The 20,468-nt window shown below is 46.3% G+C and overlaps 1 protein-coding gene across 1 annotated transcript in view; it reads left to right on the plus strand.

Annotated features, from left to right (window-relative positions):
- The first annotated feature begins 811 nt into the window (after positions 1–811).
- NINJ2 (ninjurin 2) overlaps positions 812–20,468 on the plus strand; it is a 97,484-nt gene continuing 77,827 nt past the window's right edge. Inside the window, 3 exon segments of the mRNA XM_012434927.3 lie at positions 812–864; positions 866–912; positions 915–979. Coding sequence (XP_012290350.3) covers positions 812–864; positions 866–912; positions 915–979 — 165 coding nt within the window.

Here is a 20,468-nt window from a genome sequence, read left to right on the forward strand (position 1 = left end):
TGTAGAACAAAGCCTATGCCTTGGAGCCTATTAGGTAAATTACAATTTTTAAAAAACTTTTAGGGATACAGGGAACAAAGCAAAGAACAACGGAAGTCCCAATGCCTCGGTATTAAGACTGTGCGGGCCGGGCGCGCTGGCTCACGCCTGTAATCCCAGCACTTTGGGAGGCCAAGGCGGGCGGATCACGAGGTCAAGAGATCGAGACCATCCTAGCCAACATGGTGAAACTCCGTATCTACTAAAAATACAAAAAAAAAAAAGAAAAAAAAATTAGCTGGGCGTAGTGGCGTGCGCCTGTAATCCCAGCTACTCCGGAGGCTGAGGCAGGAGAATTGCTTGAATCCGGGAGGCGGAGGTTGCAGTGAGCCGAGGTCGCGCCACTGCACTCCAGTTTGGCGCCTGGTGATGGAATGAGACTCTGTCTCAAAAAAAAAAAAAAAAAAAAAAAGACTGTGCGGGAGGCCACCCCACCCGTGGTGACTGGGGACCCGACTCAGCAGTGAAGTCGGGCAGCATCGTCCTCAGGCTGTTTTTCAATTTACTTGATAAATACGCAGGGTTTCTTTGCCAGTTGTAAAGCTACTAGCTCAAAGCAGGCTGGGTGACCTCAGGGCTGCGCAGGGACCGGAAGGTCACTGGAGCCACTAGTGAAAATGATGCTGTCACTACCAACTCAAAAGACCACCTATCAATGTGCCATGTGCCACCCCTTGGGGCACACACATGCACACACACTCACACGTGTGTGCATATGTACACCTCCCCCAGGAGCTGCAGCCAAGACGGGCATCCCACATCAGAGGGATGAATGGCAGGTCTGTCCCGCCAGCTGTGTGCTCTCTCCCACCCCAAGAAAGCAGCCGACTCAGACGGCGGAGCCTGGAGGAGCCTACGCAGTCTGTTCCCGGCACCGGTGCGTGTGGAGGGACTTGAGGGCAGCGAAATGGAATCAGAAAGAGAAATCATCGACCTTCAAGTAAGTTCTTTCTGGAAGCGAGCAGAGGGGAAATTGGGAGCAGAGGTGAAGCTGGAAGAACAGAGGACTGTTACTTTAGTAACATATTCTCTGTCTGCATTCTCTTTCTTACTCACTCCCTTCTCCAAATGCTCCCTAGGCTTTGTCCCTCTATTTTCTCTTTCTCTCCGTTTCCCTGTCTGGTTCTTCACTTGTTTTGAAATATCTGAAAAACAGATTGGTTAAATCCCTCTTGGCTTCTGCTGGTTCTTGTCAGTCAAAGAGCTAATTAGATCCATGTTACCAGAAAATGATTTCACATTCTGAGCAGTGCTTTCCCGAAGCCCCAGGACAGTAGAGACTTCTCTTAGAGCTGCTGGGCAGTTCTTTGGAGACAGGAAAGATATGAGTTTTGAGGCTAGGAAGAGAGGCAGCTGGCCAACTTTGCATTTTGCAAGTTGGAAAAAAACTGGAGCTATTTCTCGGCTATCTTCACAAAGCTCTACTGTGTAGGACAGAAAGCGTCTCATTTGGACAGTGCAAGGAAAGGAAATCAGTGTAATCTCCTAGGAAGAGGCAGAGATGTGTGTCCCTCTCTAGCTGGGATGGGCTTGGAAGGCATCAGAGGTTCCAATCCACCACTGGAGGGGAAAGGGGTGGGATGTATGGTGACAGGAGAGCCAGATTGCTGGGAGCTGCACTCCCTGACTCCCTGTTAATGGATAGAATAGAATCAACCCTTTTGTGACCACTGCTGAGGTTGTGTAACGTTTCAGAGAATCGAACAATTAAAGTGTGAAAAAGGACTTTTGAGATCAAGAACTTGTGATCCCTGAACCTGGTCCTCGAACAAAATCTCAACCAGCCACCCAATATATACTTCAGATTAAAGAAGAGCTGTTTTGTTGAAGCAAAGTATGTGCATGCATCTCTCTCTCATTCTGTGTGTGTGTTTTGGGCAGGGTGGCATGAGTCTGGCAGAGTCTCTGTCCTTGGCCCCTTCACCCCTGAGACACCATCAGGAACTTGTAGGACTGCTTGCTGTACTGTGTCAAAACCATTCACCTAGTACAACTGCGTACCCAGTGTTGTTTTCCTGGATTGGCAGCCAACCCCAAGAACAGTCCAACCTCAAGGCTTGCTGGTCCCTCCATCTGAAACCTTCTTTCCCTGGCTTATCTCCTGGCTGGCCCATCCTAGTACATTCAGATAGCAGCTCAAATGTTACTTCCCCAGGGAGACCTCCTCTGACCAACCTCTTTATTGGATGCCTCCTCCCCAATTTGTCTTTATCATTTGTTTAATTTCTTTTTCTTTCTTTCTTTCTTTTTTTTTTTTTGAGACAGAGTCTCACTCCGTTGCCTAGGCTGGAGTGCAGTGGTGCGATATCGGCTCACTGCAACCTCTGCCTCCCAAGTGGATGGGATTACAGGGTTCAAGCAATTCTCTGGCCTTAGCCTCCCAAGTAGCTGGGATTACAGGCACTCACTACCACGCCTGGCTAATTTTTGTATTTTCAGTAGAGACCAAGGTAGGCTGGTCTCAAACTCCTAACCTTGTGATCTGCCTGCCTCGGCCTCCCAAAGTGCTGGGATTACAGGTATGAGCCACTGTACCCGGCCTGTTTAATTTCTTTCATAGTACTGCTCACTACCTGAAGTTACGTTGCTTATTTATTTAGCAGGTATTGCCTGTCACTTTCACTAGGACACAAGATCTCCCAGAGCAGTGCCTCCCCTGTTTTATTCACTGCTGCAGCCCTAGTGCATGAGGCAACTCTTGGTACAAAGTAAGTGCTTTGGAAAACATTTATTAAAAGAGTGAGTTAAGGAAGCCATGATAGGAATAAGGTCATTTAATCAGCCCAAGACCTCCAATCCAGGTCTTCTGTCCCTAGGGTGTATTTTCTTGTTACTTTTCCTAGTTCTTGTCTCTATAAGATCCTTAGTGGTTAAGGAAATTGGAAGTAGTTAAGGAAAATTGTCTCTATCCCTAGTAGGTAACTAAGGTGTTAGTGTACCTTTCTCTTCACTTGTCATTCACTCTCTTCTAATATGTTATTTAATTCTCGTATCTTACTCACATTTTCCTTTGGTCAGAAGGTTAACCATTACTTTCTACAATTTCTTGTCCACCTTTGGCTGGGCACGGTGGCCTACGCTTGTAATTCTAGCTTTTTGGAGGCCAAGGCAGGAGGATCACTTGAGCTCAAGAGTTAGAGACCAGTTGGTCAGGCACGGTGGCTCACACCTGTAATCCTAGCACTTTGGGAAGCCAAGGCAGGTGGATCATGAGGTCAGGAGTTTGAGACCAGTCTGACCAACATGGTGAAACCCCATTTCTACTAAAAATACAAAAATTAGCCAGGTATAGTGTCATGCACCTGTAATCCCAGCTACTCAGGAGGCTGAGGAAAGAGAATTGCTTTAATCTGGGAGGCAGAGGTTGCAGTGAGCTGAGATTGCGCCACTACACTCCATCCTGGGGGACAGAGCAAGATCCTGTCTCCAAAACAAAAGAATTAGAGACCAGCCTGGGCAATATAGCAAGACCCTATCTCTATGAAAAATTAAAAAATAATTAACTAGGCATGGTGGCGTGCACCTGTAATCCCAGCTACTTGGGAGGGTAAAGTGGGAGGACTGTTTGAAGCCAGGAGTTCTAGGTTGCAGTGAGCTACAAACATGCCATTGCACTCCAGCCTAGGCAGCAGAGCCAGACCCTATCTCTAAAAACAAAACAATAGGCCGGGCGCAATGGCTCATGCCTGTAATCCCAGCGCTTTGGGAGGCCAAGGCAGGTGGATCCCCTGAGGTAGGGAGTTTGAGACCAGCCTGACCAACATGGAGAAACCCCATCTCTACTAAAAATACAAAATTAGCCGGGCATGGTGGTGTATGCCTGTAATCCCAGGGACTCAAGAGGCTGAGGAAGGAGAACCACTTGAACCCAGGAGGCTGACACTATGGTGAGCCGAGATGGTGCCATTGCACTCCAGCCTGGGCAACAAGAGTGAAACTCTCTTTCTCTTAAAAAACAACAACAATAACACTCTTTTTGGTTTTTTTTTTGAGGCGGAGTCTTGCTCTGTCACCAGGCTGGAGTGCAGTGGCACAATCTTGGCTCACTGCAACCTCCACCTCCTGGGTTCAAGCGATTCTTCTGCCTCAGCCTCCCGAGTAGCTGGGACCACAAGTGTGTGCCACCACGCCCGGCTATTTTTTGTATTTTTAGTAGAGATGGGGTTTCACCATGGCCAGGATGGTCTCGATCTCTTGACCTCGTGATCCGCCCGCCTCGGCCTCCCAAAGTGCTGGGATTACAGGCATGAGCCGCCGCGCCCGGAAATAACACTCTTTAGTTAAAACAATGTTTCCCCAAAATGTGGTACAATGATCACCAATGGGTAGTAAAGGTACTATCAATGGCTGACACGTTTTTATTATAGTGATTATCTTTAAAGTTTTAATATTCATTAGAAAGAGCATAACAACCTATCAGACCTATGATCCCATTATTTTTTTCTGAGATGAAGTTTCATTCTTGTCGCCCGAGCTGGAGCGCAAAGGTGCTATCTCGGCTCACCGCAATCTCCACCTCCTGGGTTCAAGCGATTCTCCTGCCTCAGCCTCCCGAGTAGCTGGAATTACAGGCACCTACCACCACACCCAGCTCCAGCTAATTTTGTATTTTAAGTAGAGATGGGAGTTTCACCATATTGGTCAGGCTGGTCTCAAACTGCTGACCTCAGGTGATCCACCCTCCTTGGCCTCCCAAAGTGCTGGGATTGCAGGCATGAGCCACAGCACTTGCCACCCCACCCCCCATTTTTTTTTTTGTTTAGAGACAGGGTCTTGCTCTGTCATGCAGACAGGAGTGCAGTGGTGCAATCCTAGCTCACTGCAGCCTTAACCCCCCGGGCCCAAGTGATCCTCCTGCCTCAGCCTCCTGAGTAATTGGAACTACACATATGCACTACCATCCCCAGCTAATTTTTTTTTTTTAGAAATGGGGTCTCACAGTGTTGCCTAGGCTGGTCTCTAACTGCTGGGCTTAAGTGATCTTCCTGCCTTAGCCTCCCGAAGAGTTGGGATTACAGGCATAAGCCACATGCCAAGCCAATTTCAACATTTTTATTACTTAGGATGAGCCTAAAGTAAATGGCAGGACTTTTTTTGACACCTTTATGCAGCTTCCACATGACCTGGGCATACCTTAAGTGTCTCAATGACTGTTTCTGCCTGACGTGTTCAGAAGTGTGGCAGGCTTGGGTGACATGGCTCACAGGTGTGTGTGCCTGCACCTACTACTGCACTAAGACATTGAAATCCTGAACATGGCACAACTGAAGTTTGGGCAACACTAATCTAAGATAACATTAATTTGAACCTCTATAATCAATGTTACAGATGTGTCTCCAGACCTGTGAAACTGGGACGGTTAGTAGCGGCACAGCTGGCTGTGAAGAGTGGCACACAGCACTCAGAGCAGACGGCCTCCACCAGCTGGATGCCTGGAGCTGCTCCTTTCCTTCTACAGCCTGTGGCTGTGGCCTCCAAGCCTCTGCCCTTCTCCCTGCCTTCACTGGCAGCCCTGCCAGGGAGCTAAGCATGCTTATCTCCCAGAGTCTGGATGTATGAAAAGTTGAGGATAATCCCTTTCTTCCCCTTCAAGCCAGTGTTGCAACCCTACCCCCAAGTACAGAGTTTAAGCCCCTAGCCTGCCTCCTTCTCAAAAATGAAGTTCCTCTTGGGCTTCCAGGTTCCCCTGGACAGATTCAGTCCTTGGTCCCTTTTTTTCCACATGTGCTGCACGTTGATGGAGATGTAAAGATGGTCTCCTAAAAGAGGAACTAAGACTTGTCCATACCGAATGGAAATTCAACATAGATCAGGTTAAGTATAGCAAGATACAGATAGAACGAGATGGGAGTGGAGGCAAAAATACTTATGAGTAGGCTGGGCATGGTGGCTTATGACTGTAATCCCAGCACTTTGAGAGGCCAAAGCAGGCAGATCACAAGATCGGGAATTCAAGACCAGTCTGACCAACATGGTGAAACCCCTTCTCTACTAAAAATACAAAAAAAAAAAAAAAAAAAAAAAATTAGCTGGATGTGGTGGTGGGTGCCTGTAGTCCATCTAATCAGGAGGCTGAGGCAGGAGAATCTCTTGAACCTGGGAGGTGGAGGATGTAGTGAGCTGAGATTGCACCATCGCACTCTAGCCTGGTTGACAGAGCGAGACTGTCTTTAAAAAAAAAAATGCTTATGAATAAAAGAAAGTCTATAGACAAAGTACTCTGGGAGCATTTTTGTTTGTTTTTTGCTTTTAAACACATATATATAATAGCAGTTTTATGTTCATGGCAAAATTGAGAAGGAAGGCACAGAGATGTCCCATATAGCCCCTCACCCCACATGCATAGACTCCCATTACCAGCTTCCTCCACCAGAATGGTACATTTTTTTCAACTGATGAGCCTTACATTGACACATCATTATGACCCAAAGTTTACAGTTTACATGAAGGTTCACTCTTGGTGTTAAACATTCTATGCATAATAACACGTTTTCACCACTGTAAGTATAGTATAATAGAGAACTCTCACTGCCCTAAAAATCCTCTGTGTTCTGCCCGTTCATTGCTCCTTCCCCTCTCAACCCCTAGCAATGACTGACTTTTTGTTTTGCCTTTTCCAGAGTATCATATAGTTGGAATCATACAATAGGTAGCCTTTTCAGATTCTCTCACTCAGTAATGGCATTTAAGTTTCCCCATGCTTTTTCATGACTTGATGTACTACTGTTTATTTATTCATTCGCCTACTGAAGACATCTTGGTTGCTTCCAAGTTTTGGCATTATGTATCATTCTGTATAAAGCCACTCTAGCTGGGCAGCTCCTGGGTTCAAGCAATTCTCCTGCCTCAGCCTCCTGAGTAGCTAGGATTACAGGTACCCACCACCACACCCGGTTAATTTTTGTATTTTTAGTAGAGATGGGATTTCACCATATTGGCCAGGCTGGTCTCAAACTCCTGACCTCGTGATCCTCCCGCCTCGGCCTCCCAAAGTGCTGGGATTACAGGCATGAGCTATTGCGCCCTGCCTAGCCTTTGAATCTTCTTTGGCGAGGTGTCTGTTCAGATGTTTTGCCCATTTTTAGTGGGGGTTATTTTCTTATTGTTGAATTTTTAGAGTTCTTTGACTGTTTTGGATAGCAACCCTTTATTAGATACACCTTTTTTGCATTTTTGGTAGAAACAGGGTTTCACCATGTTAGGCAGGCTGGTCTGGAAATCCTGACTTCAAATGATCCACCTGCCTCAGCCTCCCAAAGTGCTGGGATTACAGGCGTGAACCACCATGCCCAACCAGTTCAAAATATCTTAAAATTTCTCTTGATATTTCTTCTTTGACTCAAGTGTTATTTGAAAGCATGTTTAATTTTCACATGTTTGAAAGATTTCAAGTTAACTTTCTGTTATTGATTTCTAGTTTAATTCCACTGTGATCTGAGAATAGATTTTGTATCATTCTATTCTTTTAAATTAGTTAAGGCAAATTTTATGGCCCAGAATGTGGTCTGTCTTGATGAATGTTTTGTGTGGGCTTGAGAAGAATGTATATTCTGCTACTGTTGGATGAAAAAGTATATGCATGTCAATTACATCCAGTTGATTGATGGTGCATTGAGTTCAACTATGTCTTTACTGATTTTCTGCCTGCTGATCTGTCCATTTCTGAAAGAGGGGTGTTAAGTCTCCAACTGTAATAATACATTGATCTATTGATCATTACAGTGCTAAGAGTTTTTGCCTCACATAGTTTGACACTCTGTTGTTAGGTGCTTACATGTTAAGAATTGTTGCCAGGTGCAGTGGCTCACACCTGTAATCCCAGTACTTTGGGAGGCTGAAGTGGGCAGATCATTGAGGTTGGGAATTTGAGACCAGCCTGAGCAATGTGCAGAAACCCCATCTCTACTAAAAATACAAAATCAGCCAGGCATGGTGGTGTATGCCTGTAATCCTAGCTACTAGGGAGGCTGAGGCAGGAGAATTGCTTGAAACTGGGAGGTGGAGGTTGTGGTGAGCTGAGATCGCGCCATTGCACTCCAGCCTGGGCAACAAGAATGAAACTCCATCTCAAAAAAAAAAAAACAAAAAACAACATAGAACTGTTATGTTTTTGGAGATTTTACTCCTTTATCATTATGTAATACCTTTCTTTATCCTTGATGACTTTCCTTGCTTTGAAGTTTACTCTGTGTGTAATTAATATAGTACTTCTTTTTTTTTTTTTTTTTTTTTTTTTTGAGACAGAGTCTTGCTGTGTTGCCCAGGCTGTAGTGCAATGGCACGATCTCGGCTCACTGCAACCTCTATATGTGTGGTTTGTTGCTTTTTTTTTTGATACAAGGTCTTATTCTGTCACTCATCACCCAGGCTGGAGTGCAGTGCCATCATCTTGACTCACTGCAGCCTCAAATACCTGGGCTTAACCAGTCTTCCTGCCTCAGCCTCCCAAGTAGCTAGGACTACAGGCACACACCACAACACCCAGCTATTTTCTTATTTTTTGTAGAGGCAGGGTCTCACTATGTTGCCCAGGCTAGTCTTACTCCTGGCCTCAAGTAATCCTCCCATCTCAGCCTCCCAAAGTGCTGGGGTTACAGGGATGAGCCACCACACTCAGTGGATCGATATGTATCTTTATGTTTAATGTGAGTTTCTTGTGCACAACATATAGTTGGGTCTTCTTTTTGTGTCCATCCTGACAATTTCTGCCTTTGAATCATGCATTTAGACCATTGACATTCAAAGTGATTACTGATATAATTGGATCTACCACATTTGTTATATCTTTCTATCTGTTGCCCTCATTCTTTGCTCCTATTTTTGTCTTCCACTTTTTTATTCTGCCTTTGGTGGTTTTAACTGAGCATTTTATATTATCCCATTTTCTCTCCGTTCGTGGCATATCAGTTGTATTTTTTTAACTTTTTTTAGTTATTGCCCTAGAGTTTGCAGTTTACAAGTACAACAAATCCAAGTGCACTTTCAAATAACACTATACCATTTCATGGATAGTGTGAGTACCTTATAATAACAAAACAATCCTAATTCCTCCATCCTGTTTCGTGTATCATTGCTGTCATTCATTTTACCCACACATATGTGTATATATATATGTGTGCATATATCATAAAACATATACATAAGTATATATAATCAAATATATTGTTGATATTTTGATTTGTTTGTTTTGAACAATTAGATCAATTAAGTATAAGAAACAAAATACTACTTTGTATATCACAAATATATGAAATTTTTCTTTTTTTTCTTTTCTTGAGACAGAGTTTTGCTCTTCTTGCCCAGTCTGGAGTACAATGGCTCAGTCTCAGCTCACTGCAACCTCTGCTCCCGTGTTCAAGTGATTCTCCTGCCTCAGTCTCCCAGTAACTGGGATTACAGGCACGCACCACCACGCCCAGCTAATTCTTGTATTTTTAATAGAGATGAGGTTTCGCTATGTTGGCCAGGCTGGTCTCGAACTCCTGACCTAAAATGATCTGCCCGCCTCAGCCGCCAAAGTGCTGAATTACAGGCATGAGCCATTGCTCCTGGCTGAAATTTTCATTTGTTAATTTTAAAAAAGAATAAAAAGAAAAGTTTTTCTTTTAGCTTCATTTATTCTTTCTTTGATGTTTCCCTTTTCTTTAAGAAGATCTGAGTTTCTGACCTATTTCACTTTCCTCCTTTCTGGAACTCCTGGACTCAAGTGATCTGCCCACCTCAGCCTCCCGAAGAGCTGTTACAGACATGAGCCACCATGCCTGGCTTCATTTTCCTTCTTTGTAAATAACTTCTTTCAATATTTCTTGCAAGATAGAGCTACTAGCAACAAATCCTCTTAATTGTGTTTGTCTGAGAAAGTCTTTATTTCTCCTTCTCTTTAGAGGGATAATTTTGCAAGATAGAGAATTCCAGGTTGGTGGATTTTTCCTTTCAATGCTTTGAATATTTCACTCCACTTTCTTCTTTACATGTTTCTGGAGAAATCAGATATAATTCTTATCTTTGTTCTTCAATAGGTAAGATTTTGTTTTTCTTGTGGATTCTTTCAGGACTTTTTCTTTGTCTTTGATTTTTGGTAGTTCTTTGGGCATTTATCCTGCTTGATTTTCTCTGAGTTTTCTGTATCTATAATTTGGCATCTGGCATTAGTTTGAGAAAAATGCTCAGTCATTATTGTTTCAAATATTTTTTCTGTTCTTTTCTGCCTCCTCCTTCAGTTATTTCTGTTACATATATATTGTACCTGTTGTAGTTGTCCCACAGTTCTTGAACATTCTGTTCTATTTTCTCAGTCTTTGTCTCTTTACCTTTCCATTTAGGGGCTTTCTATGAGGTATGCTCAAGCTCAGAGATTCTTTCCTTAGCCATGTCCGGTCTACTCATGAGCCCATGAATGGCATTCTTCATTTCTGTCAGTGTGTTCATCTCTGGCATTCCTTTTTGGTTCTCTCTTAGGGTGTCCATCTCTTCATTTCCATTGCCCATCTCTTCTGCATGCTGTCTGCTTTATTCATTAGCACCCTTAGCATACTCAACATAGTTGTTTTAAATTCTTGGTCTGATAGAGTCCAATATCCTTGCCATATCTAGTTCTAATGCTGGCTCTTCTCTTCCAATTGTGTGTTTTGCCTTTTAGTACGCCTTGTAATATTTTCTTGATAGTCAGATGTAGTGTATCAGGCAAAAGGAACTGCTATGGATAGGCCCTAGTATGTGGTGGTAAAATGTGAGGGGAGGGGAAGCGTTCTACGGTTCTATGGTTGGGTGTCAGTCTTTTAGTGAGCCTGTGCCTCTGGAGTGAACATCACAAATGCTTCTAAGTGCTCCCACCTGAGGTGGGTCAGGACAGCTACAGTGTGCTGAAATCGCATCTTCCCCTTCCCCAGGTCACTTGGGTGCTAATAAAACCTCAGCAAGTTTGGCTCTGGTTAAATAGTTCTCCTGAGGTCAGGCCTTGTTAAGAAGAACAGACAGAATGCTCTGGCCTATTTTGAAATGTTTTCTCCCTTCCCCCTGCCAGAACCATGAGGAGATGTTTCTCTGACATTTACTATAGAACTTGGGGCAGCTCCTAGAGGTAAAACTCACAAAAGCATTTCCTCCAATGCCCATTCCCATGACTGGGTCACCCTGGAATTTTTAACTTGTCCATTCTGAGCCTCCAAGCAATTTGTCAACCACAGTCCAGGTTTTCCTAGCTGGCACTGGTTCCTGAGGAAAATTGCCCTTGTGAGTCTGCCCCAGTAAGCCATGACTCCCAGTATTCACCTGTCTGTCTCGCCAATCTTGGGGGCAGTGGTTTGCCCTATGTCCTTACCTGTCTTTTGAATCCAATAAGAGTTGTTGATTTTTCAGTTTCCTCAGTTTTTTATTTGTTAGGATGGAGTGTCTACTTCCAAGTGCCATACATGCAGAACCAGAACCCAGAAGTCTCTAGAAATATTTTCAAACGGAAGTTCTAGAAAACTATTTGATAGTGTAATATGTGTCAAGAGTTTTAAAATGACTTACCAGGCACAGTGGCTTACACCTGCAATCCTAGCGCTTTGGGAGGCCAAAACAGGAGGATCACTATAACTCAGTTCGAGCCCAGCCTGTGCAACATGGTGAAACTCCCATCTCTACTAAAAATTTAAAACTTAGCCAGCCACGGTGGCTCACGCCTATAATCCCAGCACTTTGGGAGGCCGAGATGGGCGGATCACGTGGTCAAGAGGTAGAGACCATTCTGGCCAACATGGTGAAACCCCATCTCTACTAAAAATACAAAAATTAGCTGGGCGTGGTGGCACATGCCTGTAGTCCCAGCTACTTGGGAGGCTGAGGCAGGAGAATTGCTTGAACCCTGGAAGCGGAGGTTGCAGTGAGTCAAGATTGTGCCACTGTACTCCGGCCTGGTGACAGTGCGAGACTCTGTCTCAAAAAAAAAAAATTAGCCGGGTATGGTGGCATGTACCCGTAATATCAGCTACTCAGAAGGCTGAGGCATGAGAATTGCTTGAACCTGGGAGGTGGAGGTTGCAGTGAGCTGAGATCATGCCACTGCACACTCCAGCCTGGACAACAAAGTGAGACTCTTATCTCTTGCCTCCAAAAAAAAAAAAAAAAAAAGACCTAATAATCTCACCTCTAGAATCAGCCTAAGATATGATCAAAGATGTGTTTAGATATGCAAAGATGTTCATTGAAATATTGTTCATAACAAAAATGGAGAGTCCAATAATGCAGAAGTGGTTAAAGTTTGATACATCTGTAAATAAATGTCATGGAATAATATTTTTTTGTTTTGGAAGAATACTTAAGGGAATAGAAAAATGCTAATTATATGTTAATTTAAAAAAAGTAAGATACGGCCAGGCTCACACCTGTAATCCCAGCACTTTGGGAGGCCAAGGCAGGAGGATCATGAGGTCAGGAGATTGAGACCATCCTAGCCAATGTGGTGAAACTCTGTCTCCACTAAAAACAAAATTTAACCAGGTGTGGTGGTGAGCGCCTGTAGTCCCAGCTACTTGGGAGGCTGAGGCAGGAGAATCACTTGAACCTGGGAGGCAGAGGTTGCAGTAAGCCGAGATCGTGCCACTGCACTCCAGCCTGGCAACAGAGCGAGACTCCATCTCAAAAAAAAAAAAAAAAAAAAGGTAAGACACATAAGCACATAAAGATTTCATCTCAGTTTCCTTTAAAAATCATATAGAATAAATATGCACAGGAAAACTATTGGAAAAAATAAACCAAAAGGTTAATACTAGTTATTTCTGGATTATGGGTTTATGAATGACTTATTTTCATCTATTACTTTTCTTTTCACTTTTTATTTCCTTTACACATTTTCTACTAACCCATATATTATATTTAGAATAGAAAAAAACTTGTAGTTTAAAAAAGAAAATTAGAGAAGCAGGTGTGCCTATATGCAAATGAGTAGATTTCATAGGCTATTTTATACACACACACACACACACACACACACACACACATTTATACACTGTTTCTGAACCTCTTGGCTGAACGTGGTGGCTCACATGTGTAATCCCAGTACTCTGGGCGCCTGAGGTTGGTGGATCATCTGAGGTCAGGAGTTCGTGACCAGCCTGGCCAACACAGTGAAACCCTGTCTCTACCAAAAATACAAAAATTAGCTAGGTGAGGTGGCAGGCACCTGTAGTCCCAGCTACTGGGGAGGCTGGGGCAGAAGAATCGCTTGAACTCAGGAGGTGGAGGTTGCACTGAGCCTAGATCGCACCACTGCACTCCAGCCTGGGCGACAGAGCCAGACTCCGTCTCAAAAAAAAAAAAGCATTTGTTGACTAATTGACTAATTGGTGTATCTAATTTGCCATGCACAGTGAAAGGGTCTTTCTTTCTTCTTTTTTTTTTTCTGTGTTTTCACAAGCCCCCTGGTGATTCTGATGCATACTAAGGTCTTAGACTCTCCACTTAAATCCATAACTGACTGATGTATGGGGTATATGGAGGTTTGAAGACTGGCTCCTTTCTCCCAGGTAGTCCTGTAGCACTTGCACTAGACCTGGAGTACACAGCGCACCCAGAGTCACGCAGAGATGTCAGCAGATCAAGGGGCCCAGGCTGGAGGAGATGCCAGGGAGGAGGAGCTGCCAGCCACTTTCTAACAAGACAAAGGTTCTCAGCCCCTCAAGTCCAAATCTCTTGTTTCAGTGTGAGGCACCTCCACACTGTCACTGCTACTAGTGCATGCCACATACTTGAGGGATTTACAGCCACTATGATGAGAGATGGTTTGGAATTACTCCAACCTAGGAAAGAGATGTGTTTGACAGGCCCACCCCAACTAGAGAGATTAAACATAATGAAGGGCTCAGGTGAAGATGAATGTCTCTCTCCTGTCACCCAGCCCTGCGTCTCAGGAGGGGGAGAAAGCTATTGAAGGCAGGGCCAGGCGTGGTGGCTCACGCCTGTAATTCCAGCATTTTGGGAGGCTGAGGTGGGTGGATCATGAGGTCAGGAGTTCAAGACCAGCCTGATCAACATAGTGAAACTGTCTCTACTAAAAATACAAACATTAGCCAGGTGTGGTGGTAGGCACCTGTAATCCCAGCTACTCGGGAGGCTGAGGCAGGAGAATTACTTGAACCTGGGAGGCAGAGGTTGTGGTGAGCTGAGATTGCGCCATTGCACTCCAGCCTGGGCAAGAAGAGCGAAACTCCATTTCAAAAAAAAAAAAAAAAAAAGCTACTGAAGGCAAGAGTGGGCCTTCCCACGGGGCCCCTGGGCACAGACACCTGAGGCATGAGGGAATATGCCTTCTACAGGGGTGGAGGAAAACGAGCAGAGGGGCTTAGCATCCCTGAACAGTCTGAGGGTCTTGGGAACAGGGGGAGGGAGAGCAGGGGGCAATGTGGAAGCCAGGTGGGAGACAGTGCCAGCCCAAAGTCTGTAGCATCACCTCCAAGCCTCTGTGAAATAGCTCCCAGTATCCTGAAACAGCGAGCCTCTGAGCTAGAAGTTCACCAGGCTCCACGCCAGGAGAATGGAAAACCCCTGCGCCTCTCCAGAGGTGAACTCCCTGTTTCCACAAACCCCGTCCAGGGAAGCAGGTTTGTTTACCCCCAGGTTTGAGGGGTCAGGCTTAGGTCCTTGTTTTGTGTGTTTGTCTTATGCCTCGGGTGTGGAGTCCAGTGATCAATTGTCTGCCCGGATACACACTTTCAGTCCTAATCTGTACATGGCCCGCTCACACAGCCAGGACCTTTCCTCTTCAGCTGCAGTTTCCTAGAAATGTGACCGCCCGGTGTTATGATTCAAACAGGGCTCAGTCCCAAGGGATAGTGGGGCAGGGTGGGGTTGGTAGTGTTGGATCTGTAATGCTGCGCCCTGCCTGTGTCCCTGTCCCTGTCTCTGTCTGTCTCTTTCTGGTTTTCACGGTGATCTATGTAATTTAATGCTCACTCGCATACCTTGTGAACTACCTTCACTAGGGTTGGGATGGGGAGCAGAAATCTTGCAGAGCCCATGACCTAATCCGGTTGCTGCAATGGGGTCTCTGTAGATGGGATCCAGGCTGCTCCAGGCACTCACGGGCAGTGCCTTCCTGCCCCACAGAGCCTCCAGGCTGCCGAGGTCTGTGCTTTCAGGCCCTTGAGGGGCAGTCCACAAGGTGGTGGAAGCTCCTGTAGAAGCTGAGATTTCGCTTTACCTTATAGGAGAAAAACATATCCTGGGGGCTGTGGAGTAACCTGAAGAGGAGGCAGATGGGATGTAGGGGAGCACAGGGTAGACAAACAAGTCTCATGCTCAAGTTGCCACGAGTATCATCAAGCCCTAAAAGATCTGTATTGCCTGTGCTGGTTCCAGAATGCTGGTGAGATTGTGTGACAGAATTAGGAAAAGAGAGAAACCCTGTTATTTTGTTTTTCATTCTCCATGTGACCTGCAGTATTTTTCCTCCACCCATAAGAAGTCAAGCTTCCTCCCTCACCATCCCGATGTGACCTACTTATCTGCTCCCTTGAAAGGGAGGTACCCTGGAAGGCATCCCAGTCTGGGGCGGTTCTGTCTGAGTCTCGGAGACAAGCTCTTTAATAAGGAAAATTCAGAAGCTGTAAAACTAGGGGGCAAGGTATTAGGGAGGCTGGAAAAGGTTGGAGAAGAAGGAGAATGGCAGCTGGTGGTGCCACTGCAGAGTATTAGGTGGTGTGCCATCAGCCCTTACGGCTGACTCGTGCCATGACTAAGGGAAATTGGTCGTGGAGCCATCAAAGAGGGCAGATGTCAACTGCTGGAGTGAGTGCATGGACAGAAGGACAAGGAAAATAAAAGTTCCAGCTCTTGCAGGTTGACCACTTTGTGCCCCTACTTCACAGAGCTGTGACCTAATCCCTGAACCATTTTCCTCATCTGCAAAATGGGGATAATAATTTTTACCTCAGAAGACTGATGAAAATACTAAATAATTTACCCTCTGTTCCTTCCTAGAGAAAACTTAAGCAGATTTCAGAACAAAGGCACATAAATGATAACAGCTACCATTTATTTCTAAGTACCCACCCCATAAGAAGTCCTATATACATAGTTTTCTCACTTAATTCTGTGAGGAATACATTATGCTCATGTTACCAGTAAGGAATCTGAGGCCCAGAGAAATTAAATCACTTGTGCAAAGTCACCCAGCTAGCAAGCAGCAGAACTGAGGCCCGTACCATGTCTGTCTTGCTCAAGGCATGTGCTGATTGACTGTAACATCATTTGCCTTCATGGGAAAGGATTTGGCAAAATGCTTGTCCCCAGATCTTAAGTAAATTTAGAATGCTGAGTCAGATTGGGGCCGAAGGAATCAAAGAATAATTGGGTTATATAATGCTATAATTTTATGCTAATCTTGGCACTAAAGAGAGATTGTCTTGCAATCAGAAGACTGTAACTGCCTATCTGGTCTCTAGCCGCTCGGCCTTCAGTCTGGCTTCCCTCCAATCCATTCTCCTCACTGTAGCCACAAAGAACATTCTCCTGCCTCTATCAGTGGTTCCCGGCTGCCCTCAGGATTACATCCAAACCCAGTGGGGTCAGGGCTTGGCCTGTTCTTAGTGGCCTGTTCTTAGTAGGCCCTACCCTGTTTTTAAAATCAAATGCATTAAAATATTCCATATCACTTACTAAATATGAATTCTATCATGTAAAATTTTTGAAACAATTCATGATTTGAATTTTTGAATTACTAATTTAAATATTCATTTTTTTTTTCTATGTAGGTGCCAAAATTTTTTTTTCAGGTCTCAAATACTTGGGACCTTCAGGAAGCCCACAGCCCCAAGTACTGTGCATCAATTATCTAATGGTGAACAGCCCTGCGTGTGGGCTCTGTCCCCCTATCCTGCATGTCAGGCTTTCTGTAAATCCTTTTTCTTCTGCCTAGAACTTCGTTTCTGCTTCTTCTAAAACTGTACACTGCCCACACTATTCCCCCTCCCTCCTTGCCCTGCAGTCTATTATTTTGTAAGTTCATAATGCTTAATCTGTTTCCTCATCTGTAGAATGGGAATAGCAGTGGTACTTTATAGGATTATTAAGAAGATCGAATAAATTAATACGCCAAAGCCCTTCTACACAAAGTATCCTGGGAACTTGTTGGAATTGCAGAATCTCAGGCCCCACCCCAGAGGTACTGAATCAGAACCTGCATTTTACTAAGATGCCCTGCGTTGGGCCCCACATTTATGTTTGAGGAACACTGCACTCACACACTGAAAACAATGCCTGTTGTGTAATAAGCACTCGATAAATGATGGCCAGTATGAAGGTGATGAAAGGTCAGGTTTTCACAGTTGTTTCTGGGTTTCCTTCTTGCTTTACTTTAACTTGCAAACTCTAGTTCAGTGGTTCTCAAATGGTGTTCCTGGGAAACTGTGGCACCCTGGGAGTCGGCCCATGGCACTTCAGCTAATGCTGAGGTGGCAACGAAGACCATGGTTCCGGTACTCAGGTACCTTCACTCCCTCTGCAGAGGGAGACAGATGCGGAAATGAGCAGTTGCAATAGATGGTATGATACGGGCTACCAAAAAGGGAAGTAGAGGTGCTGGAGGACCTAGTGGGGTCAAGCAAAGTGTTAATCTAAGACCTGAGAGATGAGCTGGTAACTCAAGATTCCCCCCAAAAGTGGCATAGTTTCTACTGGAAGAGTCAACTGATTGCTTCCATTATGTGAGCGGGGAGGGAGTTCCAGAAAAGATGTGACCTCTTGGCTGATGGCAGAGTAGCTGCGGTATGGCGCGGCTTAAACTACCGCCGCTAAGAAAAAATGTTGGCTTTGGCTTTGCTGCAAACCAGCCGCTCAGAGGCCGTACAATGCTTCATCTCTCCGAGCCTCGGCTTCCTCATCTCCAGGCCTACAATGACGACACGCCCCACAGGTCTTGTGAGGATTAAGTGAGGGGACAAGATGTACAGTTCCAGACACAAGGTCGTGTTCCCGAATCAAGGGTTTCTTCCCTTCTCCCGTTCCCTCGTTTGTGAACCGCGTAGCAGCGGAGCGGATGCAGGCCCGAGGGTCGGTGCGGCTGCAGCCGCGACCCTTTCTTCCGGACTCGGGAACCCCACTCCCCCCTCCCCACCCGGCGCGAGGCTGGGAGGCTGCGATGGTGCGGAGCCTCCAGACAGCCGCGCCGCCAGAGGGCAGCGCAGGAGGGTCGCTGAGGGTCACAGGTGGGACGCTGTGAGCGAGAAGACCGGGCCTGGGGTGTTCCTGGAGCCCTCGGTGGCCCTTGCAGGGGGCTCGGGCAGCTGCGTGGGACAGAGGGGCGCAGGGCGGCCGTGGGGAGCAGGGGGCGGGGTCCCGAGGTGAAGGCGCCGGTCCTGGGGAGGTGAAGGTTCCTGGGCTAAGCAGGCGGCCGCGGCCTTCGCAGGGCGACTCGGGGGAGCGGCAGGACGGCCCCAGGCGCTGGGCCAAGAGGCGGCGGCAGCCGGGCTGGCTGGGGAGGGAGGGCCGGGCCGGCTGGCGCGGAGCGGGTCGGGGGCGGCAGCCGAGGCCCGGGAGCGCGAGAGCGCGGGGCCCGCGGAAACCAGGTCAGCTGACGCAGGCCGGCGAGCCAGGCCGGGGAGCGGGGCCCCGAGCCCACTTCCCGCATCCGGTCTGCCGCGCGCTCGGGCTTGGCTTTGAGCTCTGACTCTGTCACGTGGCTTCATCTCTTCCTTCCCCCGCAGGAGGCCCCGGGCCACCCTTTCCCGACGCAAAACTAGCCCTGCGCTCCCTCACCTTCGTCTCCCCTTGATCCCCTGCCCCCAACCTGCCCCCTCCGTGGGCAGCGCCACCAGCTGCAGAGTCTGGAGAGCGCCAGTCTGGGCTATTTCGGTTCCTTTTTTTCTCACAGGAGTCCTTGATTTCTGTTTCCCCTAGGCTTCCCTTCAGTTATTTATAATAATAGCTTCTAGCGCGGTGGCGCCTGTAATCCCAGCACTTTGGGAGGCCGAGGCGGGCAGACCACCTGAGGTCAGGAGTTCGAGACCAGCCTGGCAAACCTGGAGAAACCTCGTCTCTACTAAAAATACAAAAATTAGCCGGGCGTGGTGGCGGGCGCCTGTAATACCAACTACTCAGGAGGCTGAGGCAGGAGAATCGCTTGAACCCGGGAGGCAGATGGTGCAGTGAGCCGAGAACGCGCCATTGCACTCCAGCCTGGGCAACAAGAGCGAAACTTCGTCTCAAAAAAAAAAAAAAACTACCACTTTCTGGGTCCTTTGTATGAAGCAGGCATTTTGCATAGTTTTTTTTCTCTCTGATTTTTTAGGGCCACCGTGTACGTATTATTAACCCTGACTTACAGATGAGAAAACTTGAAGTTTAGGAAAGTTCTTGTGCTCAAGGTCACAGCTAGTCAATGGCTCAACTGGGATTCACATCTTAGGCTGTCAAACCTAAACTATGTGTCCTTTTTGACCTGCCACGCCCACAGGGAAGGCCCGTGCCAGGACCATGTCGAACGGTGGTGTTCTGCTAGATTCTACCCTAAAGCGGCATTGTCCTCAAAGACAGATATTTTCTGAGCCAGTCTAGGAAATAACGTAGCTCCAGGGCAGTATTAGAAGAGACTTCCCCTACAGGCTGTTTCTTTAGCACAAGAGTCTGATCAGAGCTAGCGATCTAGAATTCTTTGCTGACTTCCAGGAGAAGCATTTTGATTTGGGGCACATTCCTCTTCCCATCCTCCTGGGCTCTCCCCACGCCTTTCACCCTGGAGAAAAGTAGGATTTGCTTTTGTCCAGAGACTCTCCAACTGGAGCCCACCTGCAGATCAACATAGACATCAACCTAGAGAATCTGCAAAGCTGGAGGAGGAGGAGGTGGGGTAGCGGGAGGGAAGGGAGGCAGGAGGAACAACTCAGTGCAGCCACTTTCCTACGCTCCCTTCCCAGTTGGAAGGTAGAGCTGTTCCAGAAGGGAGAAGCAGTAGTTTTGAAAACCAAAGAGCAGTCTGCACATGGAAGGCAGAATTTTTGTTCTGATGAGACATCAGTAGGACAATGACTGGTTTTCATTATTTGAAAATGGTACAAGCACATTGTCAAATAATTTTACCTCATAAACATGATTACATAAGAGAAAAGCCTGAAAACCACCTGGAGGACTCATACCTTAAGAACTCTAGACAGAGAGTACACAAACAATTTATGAAGATCACTTCTAACCCCAGTCTCTCAGCTGCAGCCTTCCATTCTTCCAGGACTGAAGTTGGGAGTGGTCTGTAGCATTGGAGCCACAGTGGAGAGGTTGGAGTGGGGTGGTGGAATGGGGGTATAATCCTCCTTTTCTGTCTGAGTAAACAAAATACCAACAAAACAATTAAAAATAAAAATGTGGCCTAACACAGTGGCTCACACCTGTAATCCCCAGCACTTTGGAAGACCGAGGTGGGTGGATCACTTGAGGCCAGGAGTTCAAGACCAGCCTGG

Source organism: Aotus nancymaae, unplaced genomic scaffold (genome assembly GCF_030222135.1).
Source record: "Aotus nancymaae isolate 86718 unplaced genomic scaffold, 86718_ANA_hifiasm-v0.15.2.pri h1tg000016l, whole genome shotgun sequence".
NCBI classification, from domain to species: Eukaryota; Metazoa; Chordata; class Mammalia; order Primates; family Aotidae; genus Aotus; species Aotus nancymaae.